Here is a 10,540-nt window from a genome sequence, read left to right on the forward strand (position 1 = left end):
CACTGTGGGCGTATCCCAAACCACAGATTATTCACTGTATAGTGCATATAAACACCGCCCCACTGTGGGCGTGTCCCAAACCACACACACACACACTATTCACTATATAGTGCATATAAACACCATCCCACACCCTATTCACTATATAGTGCATATAAACACCATCCCACTGTGGGCGTGTCCCAAACCACACACCCTATTCACTATATAGTGCATATAAACACCATCCCACTGTGGGCGTGTCCCAAGCCACACACTGTTCACTATATAATGCATATAAACACCATCCCACTCTGGGCGTGTCCCCAGACACACACTCACTATACAGACCATGTAGTGGAGTTAAAGTGTGGTGGTGTTTGTACAGCTGCACTTTCTGGACCTAGTGACATCAGGCAGAACTCCAACTCGGTCTCTGAGTGACTCATGCTGGAGGTTTGAGCAGAAAATCATCAGGACTCAGAGATCATACAGGTTTTTTTCTTTTTGCAGCATCTGCTTCACATCAGCTGTGTAACGTTCCACTTCCTCTCACTACCTCAGACTCGGTGCCTCAGTTTAAAAATAAAAATAAATCAATAAAATCAATGAATAAATTAATAAAGGGCTCTGATTATTGTGTTATTGTGAAAGAGAAACATTTTATTTAGTAAAATATTATACAAGGCTGTGGTTTTACACAAACACACAGGGTCACACTTCACCAAAGTTTATTCAGATTGCTACATGATCATCAATTTTATTAAACCCTAAACACACACACACACACACACACACACACACACACACTCTCTCCAGGTCACTTGATTTTACAGAGTTTCAGATCTCTGAGGATCAAAAAGAGGCGGAGCTTAAGTTGTGTTTGATCACATGACCTCACTCACTGCTAACATTTCTTTTTATTTTTCAGTTCAATATAAAGTTCTGTTTGTTTTTTTAATCATTATAGCAGCATAGAAATTTAGCCAAGCTAACTAGCTACAATTTAGCCAGATATTTATTTAACTAGCTAGCGTAAGCTCTCGTAAGATGGCAAACATTAGCTAACTTTGTGATGGGATAAAAACGTTCACGACGTCTTAAAAAGATTTTCTTGCACTTTGTTTGTGTGAAGCAACAGCTGCTCATTAAATATTCATAAATTTCACCAGTCCATGCTAAGAAGTAATAGTGTGTTAGATGATATATTGTGGTGTGATCGTGCGTAACTTTAAGCTCCGCCCCCTTCTGACCCAGAGACGCACTGCAGAAGGACACGTGACGGAATGAAAAGGGATATCGTACACCCTCGGATCAGACGACAGGATTCTCACAGAAAATTAGGAAGATCATAGTGTTTGAGAATCTTATTATTATTATTATTATTATTATTATTAGAAAATTTGTGGAAAATCAGAGAAGTTGTAATACTAAATTATTTTTAAATTATGACTGATCAATTTCACCACCTGAAACAAACTGCTGTCATGGTGGAACATTTCTTGTGTTGGTGTGCGGTTATTTTAGGTGTTGGGGGGAAAAGTGTCTGGTGTGGAGGTGGGAACGTGTTGGGTGTCTTTCAGGTGTCACGTGGTGTTGATCTCGAGTTTAGGGGTGAGTGAGTGAGTGTAGATCAGCTACATCCACTAGGTTCTGTTCTACACACGGGTCTGAAGGTTAAAGCACAGAAAGTGGAGACAAGACTCTCCGTCCCTGCTGCAGTGGCCCTGACGGAGGGGGCCGGAGGGGACGACGGGGCCGTGTGGGCGGAGTCTCACAACTTGGCTTTGCCTGGTTGTAGCTGCAGGTTCTGGAGTTTCATGGCCATTCCCATGTTCCCTGTGATCTTCAGCTTTCCCTGGAAAAACGCCTGGAAAAGTGCAACAGAGAGGAAATCCAGGGTTTAATACGAAGAAGGAACTGACTCCTAAGTGCTGAACGCTCAGTTTACTGGATTTATTTTCTGGAAGTTTTCAGACATTAAACATTTTAATAATCTCACAGTCTGAGGGTTCATCTTCCCAGTCATTAGGGCCAACAGGTCAGAATCCGTCATCAAGATGGTACAGTCCACCTTCTTGGCTGCAACAAGGAAAGAACAACAAGTCAGAAGGATGAGGAGTCGACCTCAGGGTCAGTATTATTCACCACAGACACGTCTTTGTACGATATTTGTGTCACTTCGCTAAACCCTAGTTCTGTCTCAGATTAACACAAATAACACCAAGTTAATAAGACAAAACAATAATCACTGGTCGCCATGTTACCCCAAATAAGCTGTTGCTATAGAAACGCCTTCTGACCAGTCAGAATCCAGGATTCACTCACAGGTGTCGTTGTGGACGCAGCCCTTTCCATCACGCACGTTTACGATCCACGTGGCCTCTCTGCCGTCCGGGCCGTCCTTCACTTTGAAAGCAAACACACCTCCAATCTTCTTCACATACTGAGAACCTTCCTGAACACACACATTTATTATTTATAAGGTCTGTGGGTGTGTTTGCATATTTCACACACACACACCACTCACACACACCACACACCACTCACACACACCACTCACACACACCACTCACACACACCACTCACACACACCACTCACACACACCACTCACACACACCACTCACACACAGAACACTCACACACAGAACACTCACACACAGAACACTCACACACAGAACACTCACAACACACTCACTCACTCACTCACTCACTCACTCACCTCCTCCATCTTTTTAGCGATCTCCTGAAACACAGCATGAGCTTTAAAGCCCTCCAGACCAGTAGAGGCGCTAGTGAACACTGCCTCTATCTGTCCGTAACTGCTGAAAACACACACACACACACACACACACACACTTTCATTAGGAACATTAAGTAAAACATTTTCTGCCGATGCTTTTGTTATATACCCTATTTAGTGCATGTCTATAGTGCACTTGACATACACTGCACTACATAGGGCCACTTATACAAGTGAAACAAGGCTGAACATGTAGTGCACAATACAGATCATAAACACTAGAGCACTTAAATAAGGATTGAAACACTTCCACAAATGGTCATGTAGAGAGTACAGAGTTTAGAAATTAATCTTCTAATTGTAAATGTGTAATATCACGTAAAACTGTAGGTAACGTTTATTTAGCTGAGTCAGGTTGCGTTCCAAATCACTATTATTCCCACAAGTAGGTGGAACACTATCGAGCATGCTACTTGTACTGAAGGGAGCGGTTTGGGACACAGCCCTTTGCAGCTTTTGTGTCTGCGTCAGATTTGCGCACACAGCTCCCTATAAAACACAGTGCGCGCTTCTTATAACGTTCTGCGCAAAATGGACGCTTCCGCCTTCCGGGGGCCAGTTGAGCCGTAAACGAAGGAAAACGCTGAGATTTTAACATGAAGCACGGTTACAGGGACACATACAGACTGATAATGATGTTAAATTAATGATTAATCTCACCTGGGGTTCTCTGAAATATGCATTTTGCCGTCAACTTGTTTCAAACTGGATGGACGCGTCTGCTTGTGTTCACAGCGAGTCGATTCACACCTGATTCATCAGGATCCAAAATAAAAGTCCTGTTCAGGCGCAATAAAGGACTTGTTTCTGTGTTTATTTGGTTGTTTTAATTTATGATATATTTTATAGGCCGTGGCATGTGGATGAAAACGTGGATGAACCTTTATTTATGTGGTATTTAAAATTACATTTATATAAAATTTGAGCTTTTGATGTTTTTCTTTCAAAAGAAGATAAACAATTTGTTTTTGGGGAAAAAAAGATCATTTGGAGAACAATGAGGGTGAATATAACATCAGTAGCAGGAAAAAAATGCAATAAAATAAAATTAATTTTCAAATATTTTATGCTTGGTGATTTACTCAGATCAAACCATATTATTAAGTTTGCCGATGACACAAACGTGGTGGGTCTCATCAGCATGAACCACAAGTCAGCATACAGAGAGGAGGTGCAACAGCTAACTGTCTGGTTTAGAGTCAACAACCTGTCTCTGAATTAATACTAAAGAGATGGTTGTTGATTTCAGGAGAGCACAGAGCGACCACTCTCCTCTGAACATCGATGGATCATCTGTAGAGATCGTCAGGAGCACCAAATTTCTTGGTGTTCATCTAGCGGAGAACTTCACCTGGTCACTCAACACCAGCTCCATCACCAAGAAAGCCCAGCAGCATCTCTACTTCTTATAAAGTCTAAGGAAAGGCACATCTCCCTCCCCCATCCTGACTACATTCTACAGAGGGACCATTGAGAGCATTCTGAGCAGCTGCATCACTGTCTGGTTTGGGAACTGCACCATTTCTGATCGCAAAAGATCCTGCAGTGGATAGTGACGTCCGCTGAGAAGATCATTGGAGTCTCTCTTCCCTCTATCATGGACATTTACACCACACACTGCATCCGCAAAGCCAACAGCATTGTGGATGACCCCCCCACACACACACACTCTTCACCACACACCCCTCACACACCCCTCACACACACTCTTCACCCCTCACACACACTCTTCACCACACACCTCACACACACTCTACACCCCTCACACACACTCTTCACCACACACACCCCACACACTCTTCACTACACACCCCTCACACACTCTACACCCCTCACACACTCTTCGCCCCACACACCCCTCACACACACTCTTCACCCTCCTGCTGTCTGGAAAAAGGTACCTAAGCATTCGGGCCTCACGACCAGACTGTGTAACAGTTTTATACCACAAGCCATCAGACTCCTTAATAACCGAACTGTACTGAGCACAACACACACACACACACATCAACTGCATGGACTGCACAGACCTACACCAAATACACACACATCCAATATATATCCATCAAACTGTTTACATGCTGTTTTTTGCACACTTTTTGCTATTTGCACATTCTGTCTGACATTTCAGTTGATTGATTGCTGTTTAGCACAAAACTTTACAATATCTCAGGTCATTATCTCTGCTGCTATAACACTGCATTCATTCCAGTATTTCTGCACACGTCATTTTGTTGAACGTACAGTATTCACACTGTCCTGCACTGTCTTGTCTGTCTTGTTTGTCTTGTCCTGCACGGTTTGCACCATGTTGCACAGATACACTTTATGTATCTAGGACTAACTTACTAAGTCCTTATAGCTCTATCTTTGTTCTATGTAGCTTCATGATCCTGGAGAAACGTCGTCTCATTTCACTGTGTACTGTAACAGCTATATATGTTTGTAATGACAATAAAAGCTTCTTGACTTGACTTACTCAGTACAAATTGATTCGGGGGCGGGGCTAAATATGAGCTTGTGACGTCAGTACAAAGTACATTCAATTGTTTAAAAATACTTTGCACAGAAAATACACTGCACTTAGCAAAGTAAGCTAGCTGATTTTATAGTCTTATGGACATTATTTGTATTCCTTTACAACAAAAGTTTATTTTCGGTGGGTTTATTATTTTGGGCATTTTGTTACACAATGTAGTGATATAAGTGATAAAACACGAGCATTTTGTCCCAGTATCAACAAATACTTTTATTTTGTCAGTCAGTAATAAGGAAGTAAAATGCAGAAGCCTTTGTAATCGTTAGATGGTCCCTTGACGCTGGCTCCATAAATGGGACATGTTTCAATCCACACTGAAATAATTTCCTAGTGGACTAATGGACGTTTTGGGGCAAGTGTGTGTAGTGCAGGAGACAGCACGTGTTATTTGGGACACGCCCACAGTGGAGTGACGATAGTGTCAATCAAATCAAATCAAATAAAGGTTTATTTGTCACATACACAGAGTGCAACATGCAGTGAAATGCTTTTTTTACTGATTGTCATTAAAGTGTCCATGTGCTGTATGGTGTGGTATAAAGTGGCACTGTGCCCTATGGTGTGTTATAAAGTGAAACTGTGCCCTATGGTGTGGTATAAAGTGGCACTGTGCTCTATGGTGTGGTATAAAGTGGCACTGTGCCCTATGGTGTGGTATAAAGTGGCACTGTGCCCTATGGTGTGGTATAAAGTGGCATTGTGCTCTATGGTGTGGTATAAAGTGGCATTGTGCCCTATGGTGTGGTATAAAGTGGCACTGTGCTCTATGGTGTGTTATAAAGTGAAACTGTGCCCTATGGTGTGGTATAAAGTGGCACTGTGCTCTATGGTGTGGTATAAAGTGGCACTGTGCCCTATGGTGTGGTATAAAGTGGCACTGTGCCCTATGGTGTGGTATAAAGTGGCATTGTGCTCTATGGTGTGGTATAAAGTGGCACTGTGCCCTGTGGTGTGGTATAAAGTGGCACTGTGCTCTATGGTGTGGTATAAAGTGGCATTGTGCTCTATGGTGTGGTATAAAGTGGCACTGTGCCCTATGGTGTGGTATAAAGTGGCACTGTGCCCTATGGTTTGGTATAAAGTGGCACTGTGCTCTATGGTGTGGTATAAAGTGGCACTGTGCCCTATGGTGTGGTATAAAGTGGCACTGTGCCCTATGGTGTGGTATAAAGTGGCACTGTGCTCTATGGTGTGGTATAAAGTGGCACTGTGCCCTATGGTGTGGTATAAAGTGGCACTGTGCCCTATGGTTTGGTATAAAGTGGCACTGTGCTCTATGGTGTGGTATAAAGTGGCACTGTGCCCTATGGTGTGGTATAAAGTGGCACTGTGTTCTATGGTGTGGTATAAAGTGGCACTGTTCTGTATGGTGTGGTATAAAGTGGCACTGTGCCCTATGGTGTGGTATAAAGTGGCACTGTGCCCTATGGTGTGGTATAAAGTGAAACTGTGCCCTATGGTGTGGTATAAAGTGGCACTGTGTTCTATGGTGTGGTATAAAGTGGCACTGTGCCCTATGGTGTGGTATAAAGTGGCACTGTGTTCTATGGTGTGGTATAAAGTGGCACTGTGCCCTATGGTGTGGTATAAAGTGGCACTGTGCCCTGTGGTGTGGTATAAAGTGGCACTGTGTTCTATGGTGTGGTATAAAGTGGCACTGTGCCCTATGGTGTGGTATAAAGTGGCACTGTGCTGTATGGTGTGGTATAAAGTGGCACTGTGCCCTATGGTGTGGTATAAAGTGGCACTGTGCCCTATGGTGTGTTATAAAGTGGCACTGTGCCCTATGGTGTGTTATAAAGTGGCACTGTGCCCTATGGTGTGGTATAAAGTGACACTGTGCCCTATGGTGTGGTATAAAGTGGCACTGTGCCCTATGGTGTGTTATAAAGTGGCTATAAAGCATGCTGGATAAAGCATGTGGTTTGGGACACTCCCCTAGGGCAGTGATGATGGTGATAAAGTGCACTGTATAGCAGAGGTGGGAGTAAGTCACACATGTGCAAGTCACAAGTAAGTCTCAAGTCTTAACCTTCAAGTCTCAAGCAAGTCCGAGTCATTTTTTGTGAGAGTCAAGTCAAGTCAAGTCAAGTCGTAGCTTGAGTCAAGCAAGTCACTGGCAGGTCATACAGATGTTTGATGATTTAACTAAATGTAGATATTAAACAAAGTTAAATCTACAGTATTTATGGACTATGAGAGTTTTATTTGCAACAAAAATGATTATATGCATTTATTTTTAAAAGGTGTCCACATACAGGTGAGTTGTAAATACAATAAAAATCTAAAAATGAATAAAAATCAAAACTACAAAGAATAAGATGTAAATGTAACTGAAATAAGGCCAAAATAAAAGCATGAAAAGTTTCAATATGCCTCAAACATGGCAGAAGACCATGGAAAAGTAGATATAAAAAAGTACAATGGTGTCTATGGAACCAAATGGCATTTTTTGAACAGACATTCGCTTTTAATGGGACATGAAACACATCCTTACATTAGATCCTTCCTTTTTAACAACAGAATAACAACAATCAATCACGTCAACCAAAAAACGTAAATTATTGAATCACACAAACCTTGAGAGAGAGAGAGAGAGAGAGAGAGAGAGAGAGAGAGAGAGAGAGAGAGAGAGATGATTGGAGTGAGTGTAATTTATTAATTAAAGGGATAGTTAAAATGAAACTAAATAAATAAAACGTTCCTAAAAATGAAAATTCTGTCATCTTTTTCTCACCCTCATGATGTTACAAACCTGTATAAATTTCTGTGTTTTGATGAACACACATGTAGATATTTTGAGGACTGTTTGTAACCAAACCATTCACGAGCCTCATTCACTTCTATAGTGGGGAAAAAAGAATACTATGGAAGTGAATGGGGCTCATGAAGGGTTTAGTTATAAATATTCCTTAAAATATCTTCCTCCGTGTTCATCAGAACAAAGAAAATTATACAGGTTTGTACCATCATGAGGGTGAGAAAATTATAAAAGAAATTTTTTTATTTTTGGGTGAACTATCCCTTTAAATTGAATGTGTGTGCGTGTGTGTGTGTGTGTGTGTGTGTGTGCATGCTAGACAAGAATATGGCTCTGCTTGCAACTCTTAAGTTTTTTATATTTATATTTATGTTTTTTATATATATGTACATCCCCATAAACGATCCATACGCTTTTCACTCAAAGCCTAACACTGAAGACCAATTATAAGTGCTATTGGAAAAAAGCTGACATTTCCACATAAACAGTGACCAACCATTTACACTACATGGCGCTTACAAAAAATTTAATTTGATAGAAATTTGTCATTCAATTGTGAGCGATGTGGTCGCATTCTGCTGTTCTTCTCTTCTCATCTTGCACAAACTCCCGGTATTATAATAACTTAATTATTTTTGGTGTAGCGCCTTCCATGTTTCGTCACGACTGTTAAGGTTTATTAGTTAGTGCGCGCGCTCCCTCTGCGTGTCTGCTCAGGGTTCCCACTCTTTTTCAGAGATCATTTTCCAGGACTTTTCCAGGACATTTCAAATTTAGGAAAAAAAGACAAGGATCACAGATTCACGACCTGAATTATGTTCTTCTCTCCAGAAGTCTTAAAAACAACGTACACTTTATGGCTATTACTTAACTTTAAAATTAGAAAAACACCAGATACACACACAGAGCTCTTTCAAACGAGTCATTCAAAATACGTATTTATTTAGGAATAAAGAAAATTACGGTATTTATGACGGTATTCACTTTCACAAACAATTCGTTAATAAATGCATATTCAAAGAAACGCCATTGTATGTTGCTAAAAATGTACTGCTCCGGCTTTGTTTCGAACTACTATGGTTAGTGAAGGATAGAAAGGAAGTCACTTAACTTCTTGTTTAGTGAACTGTTGCAAAAATCAATATCACATTTGCAAACGTGTTTTTAAGTTTATATAAGTAAACCTATTATATGTTACCGGCCTTCGCCTTATGTTTACAACACTAGTCTGTGCTGCACTTTGAGCATGCAAATAATTGTTCAATGTATGATTCGCTGTACATAGTGTCAGTAGAATATCTAATTTTGACTTCTTATATCGCCCATAAAACAGGTTTGGGGACTGTGTGGATGGATTACTTTTAAAGACGATTTGTCATGTGAATGAAATTTCAACATTTCTAAAATAAAAAGACCGCACATATTAATACCCTTTCCTTTCTCAGGCCAATGCCGTCATGCATGCTTTAGTTTGCTGTACATTCTCCTTGCACATGATATTCAGATTAACAAGGTTAATATAACCTGCTTACCCGTCACCATTTGCTGAAAACATTCGAGCACTTAAACCATTCCTAGCACCTGAAACCGCCAACACAAGACAGCGTCATCCGTCACAGCGAGATTAAACAGCATAACAAAAAACCCGTCAAAACTCAGCGTCCCTGAACAGAGCGCTTTCTGTTACTAACGTTAATTGTTTGGATCAGTTGTAAACTGTTCTTTAAATGATCAAGAACATTTAAAAATAATAATTTTCCAGGTCAACAAGATTTTTTCCAGGACAATTTATGTTTTCTCTCATTTTCCATGTGTTTTCCAGGACTGGAACATTGGTCATTAATTTTCCAGGATTTCCAGGTTTTCCAGGACGTGTGGGAACCCTGCTGCTGTGTCACGTGGTTAGATTACGATCTTGCGTGCGTTTAAAAACAGATTTAAAAACAAAATAGACAAAAAAGATAAAACAAAAACAAAAAACAAATTATTTCGAGTCATTTAACTCAAGTCCGAGTCAAGTCTCAAGTCATGAATGTCGAGTCTTTTTTCAATATTTGTCAAGCAAGTCTCAAGTCTCAACTGTGCGACTTAAGTCCGACTCGAGTCAAGTCATATGACTCGAGTCCCCCATCTCTGCTGTATAGTGTCTGGGACACGCCCACATTAGGGAGACGGTGGTGATTATGTGCACTATATAGTGAATATGATGTGATTTGGGACACGCCCACGTTGTGGGCGTGGTGTTTATGTGCACTATATAGTGAATATGATGTGGTTTGGGACACGCCCACATTAGGGAGACGGTGGTGATTATGTGCACTATATAGTGAATATGATGTGGTTTGGGACACGCCCACGTTGTGGGGCGTGGTGTTTATGTGCACTATATAGTGAATATGATGTGGTTTGGGACACGACCACGATGTTTGTTTTGGCTTGTTTACTGTAGCAGAAGCC

General features: G+C 41.0%; 1 protein-coding gene across 2 annotated transcripts; it reads right to left on the bottom strand.

Moving 5' to 3' along the window:
- Window positions 1-693: 693 nt before the first annotated feature.
- Window positions 694-3,559, bottom strand: scp2b (sterol carrier protein 2b). 2 transcript variants are annotated; one of them, XM_060894684.1, is made up of 5 exons: window positions 3,444-3,559; window positions 2,703-2,802; window positions 2,308-2,437; window positions 1,982-2,061; window positions 694-1,849 (listed from the first exon to the last, which is right to left on the bottom strand). In XM_060894684.1, the coding sequence occupies exons 1-5, from the start codon at window positions 3,464-3,466 to the stop codon at window positions 1,754-1,756; spliced, it is 429 nt and encodes a 142-aa protein (XP_060750667.1). In that variant the 5' UTR covers window positions 3,467-3,559; the 3' UTR covers window positions 694-1,753. The 2 variants fall into 2 exon arrangements, with proteins under 2 accessions (XP_060750667.1, XP_060750666.1); XM_060894683.1 differs by having other exon boundaries at window positions 2,703-2,805; window positions 3,444-3,537.
- Window positions 3,560-10,540: the final 6,981 nt, after the last annotated feature.

This window comes from Tachysurus vachellii, chromosome 19 (genome assembly GCF_030014155.1).
Source record: "Tachysurus vachellii isolate PV-2020 chromosome 19, HZAU_Pvac_v1, whole genome shotgun sequence".
NCBI classification, from domain to species: Eukaryota; Metazoa; Chordata; class Actinopteri; order Siluriformes; family Bagridae; genus Tachysurus; species Tachysurus vachellii.